Consider the following 12,332-nt stretch of genomic DNA (forward strand, 5'->3'; position numbering starts at 1 on the left):
GGGGGGGATTGTAAGTAGAAACATCATATTGGCAGATATATGATTATTGTTTACCTAAATAAAGATATATGATCATTGGTTATTTGATTTATACCATGTTTTTCCTGATAAATTGTGGTTTCAATATTTTTTTATGATGCAATAGTATGTATCTAATGCTATAATTTAAGCTCTATTGGACATTTATATACAAGCTTAGAACTCCTGTGTTTGTAGGGTGGAAACCAGTGTATTAGCATTCTTAAAATCAGAGTAGGTAGAATCTGTATTTAGCTATACTGGACAAGTATTTCCTGCCAATATTTAAGTGAGTGAGCCCTTATCCTTCAAATGCTTTAGCATCTTGGAGGCTGGACAAACTTTTGGAGTATGTGATATGTTTTCTCATGGTTTGTTTTTATCTTCCTCCTTTTTTCCCCTGAGACCACCTTGTTTTTTCTTGAGTCAGCTGCTGTTTTATTAAGGCTTTCTCCATGCATTATTCATCCCAATCCTTTCAGCTCTCCATGGTAGTTTCCTTCCCCTTTCATTGCTTTAATGAAGCTAATTTCTCATTTTCAGAACAATTTTCCAAGAACACTGGAGGCCTTAGTACTGCATGTACTCACTCCTGTTGGATCAGAGATCCTCACTCGAAAATTTGAAGAGATGGATCAGCTAATTTCAGGAGAAGACCAGTATGTTTTGTCTGCATGCATTTCTGTGGACTACAAAATTTCTATTGCTCTTAATGTCCCAGTTTCCGATGATGTGTACAGGAACGAATTCTACCGGATCTTTCATGGTGTGTTTGATGACCAGTCTGCCGCAATGGATGTACTTTTGAATGGCAAGGAGTTGGTTGCTCGTCAGGTGCGACTTTTAGATCCTTAAGGTTAAATGCAACTTATCTGCTATTCAACTATTACATGCATTCTGTCACATTTTATTAAGCTGGTATCTGCATTTCCTGGTGAAAGGAATGAAATTTATATTTATTGTTATTTTCGTTGTTCTTTCTCGATGATATGAATATAATATCGTTGTTGTAACTGGTGATAAAATCATTTGACGGATGACCAATCTACTTAATATCTGGACCAAAATGAGCGTGGCGCATCTGTCCAACCTTTTTGTTGCTTTGAGTAAGTTCTCAAGGGGTTGTACTTGGGTCCTCCGAGTTATTTAGTCTTTCAACATATAGTGTTCTCTGATGTAGATCAGATAAACTACAGGCTCTAAAATTGTTTGATCTGATTTGATTCTTTTCGTGTTTGTGGTACTTATTTATGCACTCGGACATACTACATGAAGCAAAATGTCTTCTCTCTAGTGTCAACTTCATTTTTCTCTTAGTTGTATTAGTATGAGATGTCAATGTCAATGGTTAATAATGGATTTACTTCAATTGAGTTCTCGTCATTAGTCCGTACTGGAGAATGAGAAAAACCAATATGACTTAGCCTTGCTTATTATGACATTCAGGCATTTGAAAATGTGCTCGATCAGTACATGGGAATTAATCTTGATGAGCCAAAACCAGCAGCCAAATAGGTTACCAAGCACTTCAATGAGAATATTGGTCCGTCTGAAATTGGATTCACGCCGGAGTCCTTTCCTCTCCGCCCTTTTCCTTTTCATTTGGTATCATGCTGCTGTAGCCCTATATTACCGAGGTCCCTACAAAATTTAGCTGCCATTTATTGCGTGCTTTTGTAGATTCTGTGCAACATAATTCATATTGAATTTCAGATTTTTCCTGTTTATATTGTATAATACCTAAAATATTTTGGATTAGAAAGTTGCGTTAATTTAGAAGTGATTCTTTTATTAATAGAAATTCTTGATATGACATTTTCTGCCTTTTCTTTCCACTCTGGTCGATTGTAAGATAATTTTATTTTTTTAGCGTGGGGGTTGGGTAGAAGGAGAAGTTTTACAAAAGTTCAAGTTGCTTGAATGTAGCTAATTACCAATTCACTTGCTTTAGTGAGTTAACAAGCTTCAAAATATTGATTTTTGTGTCAGCTTAAAGCGAATTTAAAGATAATAATGACCATGGATATTCTTTTTCAAATGATAGGGGCAATACTTTATTAGTAATCATTCTTGACATTTCTGTCCAGTTCATGTGAGAGTTGAGATAGGGCTCACTATGACTATCTAGAACATTTTGTTTGGGTAATATTGGAGGAGCTAGTATAGCACTCTACCTCCCCAGACCACTTATAAGATTACACTGGGTTTGTTGTTATTGTATTGGAGAAGCTAGTATCTTTTCGACCCCAAAGCCAGGCAGTTAATGAGATATACTTGGTTCTTTGCTCCCATGTTATTTTGTTTTCTTTAAATCTTTAGCAGTAATGCAAAAGAAAGTTATGGATCATGCAGATTCTGCGCTACTAAAGATCAAGTTGGAATTAGCCAAGAAGATGTGAATTCTTTGGAAACATGCATGTGTCATAGGCCTTTACCTTTTGCATGGTACTTGAGGGTTCTCAAGGAAAAGAAGCACTTGCATGGGGATTCCAAGCTGAATGGAAAAGAAACTAAGGCATGGTAAAGAAGGTTTGGTAATTATTAGGTTTTGTAAGGGAGGACGAAAGGAATAAAAGGGCAAACATTTAAAGATGGGATGAGTGGAGATAGAATAGAAGCTTTTATATCTGCCTATGACCCAGTGGAAAAGATGAAAAAGAGAGTATCTTTTTTAGTAGGCAAATGGTATATAATGTACCTTAGACCTGCAACTAATTATATAACTTTCTAAAAGCTTGGATATACCATAATACACTGTCACAACTTTTATTAATTCCTTAAGGCCCACTGATGTGCCTTTGGATGCTGCATATACTTTTGTTGAGACTAATGGAATGTGATTCTTTCCTCTTTTCTTTTGTGATGTTCATGTCTCCTCTTTCCTGGGTATGTCTTATTATTATTAAGTGTTGAGATTCGAAATATTATGCTAACTATTGTAGCCGTATAATTAAAGCATCAAGTTCAAGCCATGTTTCTGTGGAATGTTAACATTTCCAGTTTTTAAACAAATATGATGATGCACTTAGCCAAGATAGAGAATAGTCTGGAGTAGAATATAGGAAGAGATAAAATTCTTCGACGCACTTGCTGAAAAATTAGATTCCATTGAGATTTGGGATAAATGTCTGACCAAAAACGACTAATTTTGCTTCGGCTTGCGTTGCACCGCCTCTCGCCTCCTCTATCAGTAGAGCAGAATCTTCTCATATGGGATCCAGGATTTGAATTTTAGGGTTCGGGATATCATAGGACACAAAGAAATTTGAGTTACTTGGTTAGAAATTTAATATTTGTAAGTATGTAGTTGATCTCTTAACACATATATAGATTATAGGGTATGGGCTAAAACTACTTGTTCAGTTGAACTCGTAGCTCTAATTAAACATCCGTCCTTCTAGTTGTATTGGATTCTCCAATGTTGCGGGGACTCTCCAAAAATGATATCGCGTCCGTGTCGAATTCTAAAAAAAACATTACTTTTTAAGGATTTGACGCACAACTGACCACATTTTCGAAGAGTTTGAGCAACATAGGCCTCAATCATCACTCTAGGAAAATAACTTAAAACTGGAAAACAAACATAATGCATCATCTAATATTTAACATCTCTTTGTATCAGTTTAAGAGTAAACTACAATACATAGTACTTATTGTCTTGATATTGCTACGAGAAAAAGCTACAAGAGAAAAAGAAAAAAGGGAAAAGACAAAAAGAGGACACAGTTTTATATCTTCTCCTCGCATGATTTTGAAGTTATTTGTTTAGTGGTCATACAAAACGTAATAATTTTCTTGTCAGGACTGAGGAGCCAAGTACGTTGAAAGGTTGTATATATGTAATGTGGTGCACAAAAATAAAGAAAAAGAGTCTGTGAATGGCAAAAGAAAGAACTAATGCGCCCACAAAGAGATGAAAACCGTTGACATTGTGTTCTCTTCTTTTTTACTGTAACAATGCTCTCTCTTACTATCTCTATCTCTATTTTTATCTTTAGTTTTTTTAACCTTATTTTCTTTATCTTTTGCTCTTTGTTTGTACCACTAATTTCCGGACCACCACTGTTACACACACAGAATCAACTTAGTGGCCTTTTTACTCACGCTTATACGCAGGTTTTTATAGCTCTCGCTCTCGCTACTTCCCTTTAGGAAAGGCCTACGTCTTGCTTCGATTTCATAACTTTTTATTTTTATTTTTTATGTAATTGCTAATTACTCGTACCTCATAACAGATGCATGGGACTTCTACTTTAAACAAAAAGATTCATGCCTGGGAAATAGCAATTTTACAAATAATTCCCTCAACCCAAAAGAGGTGGTCCGATCGATCCGCCATTTCTCACTATTTGCGTTTACTTTTTACCATTTTCAGCTCTCCTCTCTTTTATATATATATATATATATATATATATATATATATATATATATATATATATATTATTATTATTATAAAAGCACGAATAATTTAGGCTAAATATTGAACGACTAAAATATTCCCAAAATATTGATCGACTTTTATAACCTTAAATATTTTTATAGNAAATTTGACCGCGTCGCAGTATGGTTCGCGAGCGAGGTAATAGATGCATCTATGGTTCGTGCCGTTCGACCCTCGGCAGTGCACAGTTTAAATATTGTTGGATCGGGCCGTACGTCCTCGGCATGAGTTGCGCATGCTTGTATTGCTTGCTGTGAAAGTTGTTGATATTAATACCTGCTTTCCCTGACTTGAGATAATTGTCAATTAATGGATTATGAATCCGGAGATTTTAATTAAAAAGGAACTTTCACCTGTTTAGTGACTCATGTGAATTTTACTGTTGTTCTTAATGGATCTGTGAGTCATCACATTTATAATATTATTACTGGACCTTTAGTAAGTGTCGAAGTTGCCATCTCGTCTCTACTTCTTCGAGATTAGGCGGGATACTTACTGAGTACACGTTGTTTATGTACTCATACTACACTTCTGTGCATTTTTGTTGCACATGCACTTGTACTACTAGTGGCCTACTGGGCGTAGCAGTATGGATGATACTGAGACTAGGTGAGTTGCATTACTCGAGGCGGCCCGCGGCTTGTATAGTCCCTTCCAGTATATTGTATTTACTTTCTGTCCATTTGTATTCCGGACGGATGTGGTATTGTATTGTCTCTTAGAAATAGCTCATGCACTTGTGACACCGGGTTCTGTGGATGTCTATGGGTTTATTCAGAAATGTAAAATTGTTAATTGTTTCATCATTTGTTCAGTGGAATTCATCACGTATTGTTTAAACGCCTAAAAGAAGTGATTTCACAAAATATTTAAACGACAGGTTACTAGTTATTTGTTGTTGGCTTGCCTGACAGTGGAGTCCGGCGCTATCACGACCCTTAGTGGATTTTGGGTCGTGACAAGAAAAATGTATTATACTCTATCAAATACGAGTAAAATGAGACTAAATATTTGACAAGGATCAACTTATTAATTTATTAATTTCAAGTATTTGATTTATATATTTTATTTTAATGTCATTTTGACTAATTTCTAAAGCAAATATAGTGTCTAACCGTTTTTAATTTTTTTCTTTTTCAAAGTTCATCTAATAAAACAACATACTTTAGAAGCAACAAAACATATTTATTGAAAAGCTAGATTATTGTACCCAACAATTGGTTAATAAAATAAAATGAATTAAATATACGATAGTAATATGAAAAACTGAAATGATAAGTAGCATTTCAATATTTTTAGATAAAGTATATGAAGCTATCTGATTAGTTGAGCAGATTAATGTAATATTATTACCGATTTGACTTTTTTGATAATGATAGATTAAATCATTGTATTAGGATAACTTTTTATTTGTGATAGATGAATTCGCTAATAGTATAGAAGATGAGAGACAATTAAAAAAATAGATATCTAAATTATGAGAATAAGCTCATATGGTGGAAAAGAAAAACTCGGGGAAATGAACGAAGAAATTAAGAGAAAAATGAGAATTAAGATTGGGCACAAAAATTATTATTGCAGCTATAAAAAAGAACTAAAACCTCTAAATTTGACTAAGGATGACAAAAAATTAATTTTAAACACGGACACTTTACAAAAATATTGAGGACCAATGGTAAGAAGACAAATGCGTACTTGGAATAGAATTGGAAATTCAGTAGCAAGAAAGAACATTTTTAGAGTCAAATGTGAAAAGGAAAAGAGTTTTTATTTTATTTATTAATCTACTTTAAAAAGAAAAAATACAAAATGTCATCATGTAATTACCATCAATTTTTTTCCCTCTTGAGAATTGGGGCGTGTAATAACCTTATTTTAATAAAGCTCAATCTCATATTAACTAAGTAAATATATAAAAGATAAATGTACCAAATTGTTAATTACTCAAACTAATTGCAATATATATTTTCAAACAAACATTAAAGGTGCATATCGGAGTGTTCAATTTGTTGGGCCCGTGCTAGCACGAGGCAACGCCTATCTATTCATTCTTATAAGGAAGTGTGATATTTTTTTTTATATAAAAAATAATAATATCTCTCTCTCTCTCTCTATATATATATATATATATATATATATTATTATTATTATAAAAGCACGAATAATTTAGGCTAAATATTGAACGACTAAAATATTCCCAAAATATTGATCGACTTTTATAACCTTAAATATTTTTATAGTTTAAGGATATAATGTAAATCACCTAAGACTTAAGTTCTTTTTCGATATAAACTACACATAATACCCTTAAAATATTTAGCGTCAAACCTAACAAGGAAGGAAACAACGAGAAATAGCATATGTTAGGATAAAGATTTGTAGTGGGATAAGGGCTTAACTCACGCTAATAATATGCATAGTATGGAAGCTGTAATTCTATTCCTTTTTGGACATACAAGATACACCTCCTATCCTTCGTTCTTCAAGTAGTAGAAAATATTATATTGAGTATGAAACGTAAAAAAATTAATAATAAGTGTAGAGAAATAATTTTAAAAGGCTTACAAACCAAATTATTGCAGCGATACATATCTTGTTCTCTAGAAGCCTTAAAACCCCACTAATGATCTTTCCTGTTCTTTCTTCTTCTATTCAGTTGAATATTTTAATGACCTTCTACAATTTCAACCCTTAATTCCTTGTTCTGTCAAATAAATAAAAAGGAGCAAACCAAATTCTAGGACAAAAATTACCAAAATTTTCAGTCTTCATGATCTTGAAGCTAATCACAAGTTATAAGCATCGTGAATCCATCGGAAATTTTTTTTGCGTCATATTTCTGTTTGCTCGTAAAATGGTACAGTTGAATTTTATAACGTGCATGGTTTATAGACAAGCGAATCGATTTGATCTCAAAATGATAAATAAATTAAATAAAATGCAAAATTTAGCATTGAAATCGAGATAAGACAGCAAATAGCTTGGTTACGGGAGCAGAGATTCCGAAAACAGTAATAAGAATATTAATAGACAAGAAATAAAGTGCTACAAATTTAGTACTATACAATATTATTTCTTCACCTCACAAAATATTACTACTTACAATATAGTTATGAAACATTTAATAATTCACTAAGCTCCATACTAAAATACATGCATGATAGTATATATGACTGCTAAAAATAATCAAGTAAGCTATCAGAGAAATGAAGATTGCAGATTTCAAAATTAATAGCATCAACGACTATGAAGGTAAAAAATTTCAAAATGTTATAAAATAATTATACTGCTTTATTGAGTGTGTAAAACCTGACAAATTAATTTTTGTGTACACATGATACATAAATGGTAGATTCAATGTACGGATAACAATATTTACAAACAAAGGTGATCATTAATATTCTTTTTGCCAAAAAAGACTACATAAAAGTAAATGCTGAAAATAAATTGCTAATTGCAGCAGTTGTAGAACAAAAACGTCGATTACGAGAAAAGATAATTTATGAAAACTCTTTCACTTTTCCTATATATATATATGATTTTCTCATGAATTAAGTTTGATGTTTCTTCATATAAAGAATTGACTTAACACTTACATTCCATTATTAACGTGCAACGCACGTTTATAGAAACTAGTATATATATATATATATATATATATATATATATATATATAGCGTTATGCTATTATGTATCTTTAAAGGTTTTTACATATCCTTTAAGAAAAATCGTTCAACACCCGATTGGAACAATAAAGGTATGCCAGAAAATAATACAGTAATTGACTTCTTATTTTTTGTAACAAATTCAATTTGCCATAACGGCTAATAAGGCAATAGCTTGGCCATAGATTTTTGCCTTTGGTTTTGGGGATGTGAATGAACCTTTCCCATTCAAGAATTGTTGTAGCACTCGATTAAGGATATCCTATTCCAATTTTATCAATCTCTTAGATGTGCAATGATTGCTGCTCCTAAGTCGAATCGGTAAATGATAGAATCAATAAAGATAATTCATCAAGAGTACTTACAATATATCGGGAGAAATTCAAAAATAGCCAGATTTACAGGTGGCCATTCAAAAATAGTCATAGTTTCAAAAGTCATCAAAATGTAGCCACTTTTTATGTAAAGATAAATTTGAACGAAGACACTATTCAAAATCCGTAAAATACTCTAGCATATATACTGGAGCCAACAAAGTATACCGATTCAGCATAATATGCTGGAAGTTCATACACAGATGCACCGAACTCCAGTATATTATGCTGGACCGATCTCTGTTATAGCAAAATAGTGTCTATTTTTGAATGACTTGGCAAACGCTGACTAACCAAGTCTAATCTAAAAAATACGGCTATGTATCTTATTTAAGTTGTATGTATCGAATATCTTTTAAAAAATAAAAACCCGTCGCCCTAATTAAATGGTGTTTAAAGTGACCTATTTACTGGCCCATATTTTTTGGCGTTGGGATTAACGTACTGAGTCTTCAAACCAAATAATCTTGTGAATACGGCAGGACAAATAAACATTCCTTCTAAAAATATGAACTCGAACTTTTTAAATTTTTGAGTTGGTAAATCTTACTTCAAAAGTAAAAAGTGAAAAGTGTAAATAAAAGTATACAGCATGCGGAGTACAAATGCTTTTCCACAACGAGTCTATCTCTTACCAAAACTCTAAAAGGCCCTACTACTGTCCGACTGTTTTTTTAGTTAAGATTAATATCTCCGACCCTAATTAATCAACAACAACAACAATTATCTCTCGATCCCAAATAAGTTGACATCGACTATATTAATTCCCATACACTTCTTCATTTAAGCAACTCATATTATCATCATATCAAATAAAATAAAAGTAAAAAATAAGTCTTACATATATAAATATATATATAAAATTGGAAGTTCTGTAACAAATCTAAAATGTATTTCCAACTAGTAAACATATATCACATATATAAATCCTTTTCTTTTATTGTGTCATATCTTTAACTAAGTCTTCTGTATGGGTCAGAATCCGACCCCACGATAATTAACGAAGCTAATCCCGTCTCAAGCTAATTCGTGATTAATTAGTGGTACGACCACTCAGAATTAACGATATTCAACCCTTATCTGATTAGATCAACAAGGCCACGGCCCGTCCGTCATCGTGAAGGCGAAACCTCAACGTGGTCACGGCCACTTACTGCCAGCTCACGAAGCTCACAGCTATAAATACCAAGAGAGGAAACCCTGGAAAAGGGGGGCCTTCTTCGAAAACTATTGAGAGGAGAGATAAAAAGAGAGAACAATGCACATACATGGAATACCATTGTAAGGCTCCGAACCTCTTCATGGAGAGGCAGACCAAAGCACTATTATGAATACAAGCTTTTATATTTCTCTTCCAAAAGTTGAGCACTTATTTTCGTTTCCTTCATTTGGTCTAATGGATTATTACGGTTTACTATGATTTTCCCGTGATTTATTTATATTGTTTACACTCATAAGGTATATGATAACTTTTGAGCAAACAATTTGGCGCCGTCTGTGGGGATTTCCTAGCAAAATCGCGTAGTTCTTCCCTGGACCAAAAAGAAAGAACCGCCAAAACCGTGGAGGAACTGGAAGATCTCAAATCAAGATCCAAGCCCTCTCTCTCTCTCCGATCTCAGCTAGTGCAAACAAAAAGAAGAAGCCCCTCCCCGCCCTCTAACGGAAGATCTCTGTAGGACATCTCCCGCCCTCCGACTCCCGGACGTACGANAAACCGGCACGGAGATATCTCGAGCCGAGAGTCGCTTCAAGACAGCCTACATACCCCGATTGGGAAGACAACGTATAAGCTGCTCAAGGTCTCGAATCAAAACCGAGCTTCAACACCCAATACCCACAGCGTGAGACTCAGGCTATGCACCTTCGCCATCAAAATTGACAAAGTTCAACAACAGTTGAACTGGGACTCAGGCTATGCACCTTCGCCAGTAAGTTCAACTACGATTAAACCAAGACTCGGGCTATGCGCCTTCGCCATCAAAATTGACAAAGTTCAACAACGGTTGAACTGGGACTCAGGCTACGCGCCTTCGCCAGTAAGTTCAACTACGGTTGAACCAAGACTCAGGCTATGCGCCTTCGCCATCAAAATCGATAAAGTTCAACAACAGTTGAACTGGGACTCAGGCTATGCGCCCTCGCCATTAAATCAAGGTTATGCGCCTTTGCCAGTAAGTTCAATTACGGTTGAACCATGACTCAGGCTATGCGCCTTCGCCATCAAAATCGATAAAGTTCAACAACAGTTGAACTGGGACTCAGGCTATGAGCCTTTGCCATTAAATCAAGGCCGTGCGCCTTCGCTAGTAAGTTCAACTACGGTTGAACCAAGATTCCGGCTATGCGCCTTCGCCATCAAAATCGATAAAGTTCAACAACAGTTGANGGGATTTCCTAGCAAAATCGCGAGTTCTCCTCGGACAACGGAAAGAAATGCCAAACTCGAACGGGAACTCGAAGATCTACAAATCAAGATCTAAGTCCTCTCTCTCTCTCTCCGATCTCAGATAGTGCAAACAAAAGAAGAAGCCTCACCCCCCAACCCCTCCTAAGGGGAGGTCTCTGCAAGGCATCTCCCACATCCCTGATACGAGCTCCGGCCAGAAACCGGCACGGAGATATCTCGAGCCGAGAGTCGCCTCAAGACAGCCTATATACCCTGGTTGGGAAGACAACGGATGAGCCGCTCAAGGTCTCAAATCCAAACCGAACCAGGGTATATAGGCTGTCTTGAGGCCATGAGCCTTCGTCATCAAGATCGACAAAGTTTAACAACAGTTGAACTGGGACTCAGGCCATGAGCCTTCGTCATCAAGATCGACAAAGTTTAACAACAGTTGAACTAGGACTCAGGCCATGAGCCTTCGTCATCAAGATCGACAAAGTTTAACAACAGTTGAACTGGGACTCAGGCCATGAGCCTTCGCCATCAAGATCGACAAAGTTCAACAACAGTTGAACTGGAAATCAAGGCTATGCACCTTCCCCAGTAAGTTCAACTACGGTTGAACCAAGATTCTGGCTATGCGCCTTCACCAGTAAGTTCAACTACGGTTGAACCGAGGCTCAGGCTAAGTGCCTTCGTCATTAGATCAAGGCCACGCACCCTCGCCAGGAAGTTCAACTACGGTTGAACCAAGATTCAGGCTATGCGCCTTCGCCAGTAAGTTCAACTACGGTTGAACCAAGATCAAGCTACGCGCCTTCGCCAGTAAGTTCAACTACGGTTGAACCAAGATTCAGGCTATGCGCCTTCGCCAGTAAGTTCAACTGCGGTTGAACCAAGACTCAGGCTATGCGCCTTCGCCATCAAAATTGACGAAGTTCAACAACAGTTGAACTGGGACTCAGGTTATGCGCCTTCGCCATCAAAATGGACTAAGTTCAACAACAGTTGAACTGGGACTCAGGCTACGCGCGTTCGCCATCAAATCCAACGAGTTCGACCGCGCGCGAACCGTGAGGCTAGACGCCTTCATCCTCAAATCTAACTAGTTCGACCATATTCGAACCGGGACCCGAACCGAGCGCCTTCGTCGTTGAACTCAGCAAAATCCAACCTCCAACGAATCGAGGCGCAGGTTAGGCACCCTCGCCCTTCAAGTAAGTACTCCCAACTCAAACTAAGATTGGGGGCACGTAAAGTCCGGCCCCGGTCAAACTACAAGGCTGCATTTTTTATCACCACGGTCGGTAGTTCGACCGCGCCCGAACTGGGACTGTGACTAAGGGCTAAGTGCCGCTATCGCCAAGCGATGGCTCCGACTCGCTCACCCCGAGTCGAAGAAGAAAAGTCGTCAACAATCAAAAACTAATATGCCTACCAGAGTC

At 36.2% G+C, this 12,332-nt stretch overlaps 1 protein-coding gene across 5 annotated transcripts in view; it reads left to right on the forward strand.

Annotated features, from left to right (window-relative positions):
• Positions 1–2,869, forward strand: part of LOC109242842 — a 27,194-nt gene extending 24,325 nt beyond the window's left edge. For 4 of the 5 annotated variants that reach the window (XM_019409705.1, XM_019409706.1, XM_019409707.1 and 1 more), the window contains 3 exons: positions 562–677; positions 759–852; positions 1,465–1,851. In XM_019409705.1, coding sequence (XP_019265250.1) covers positions 562–677; positions 759–852; positions 1,465–1,533 — 279 coding nt within the window. In that variant the 3' untranslated portion in view covers positions 1,534–1,851. Of the gene's footprint in view, positions 1–561; positions 678–758; positions 853–1,464; positions 1,852–2,370 lie in introns of those variants that run through there. The other variant, XM_019409708.1, reaches the window with a different exon arrangement.
• The last annotated feature ends 9,463 nt before the right edge of the window (positions 2,870–12,332 follow it).

The sequence above is a fragment of the Nicotiana attenuata genome, unplaced genomic scaffold (assembly GCF_001879085.1).
Source record: "Nicotiana attenuata strain UT unplaced genomic scaffold, NIATTr2, whole genome shotgun sequence".
NCBI lineage: Eukaryota > Viridiplantae > Streptophyta > Magnoliopsida > Solanales > Solanaceae > Nicotiana > Nicotiana attenuata.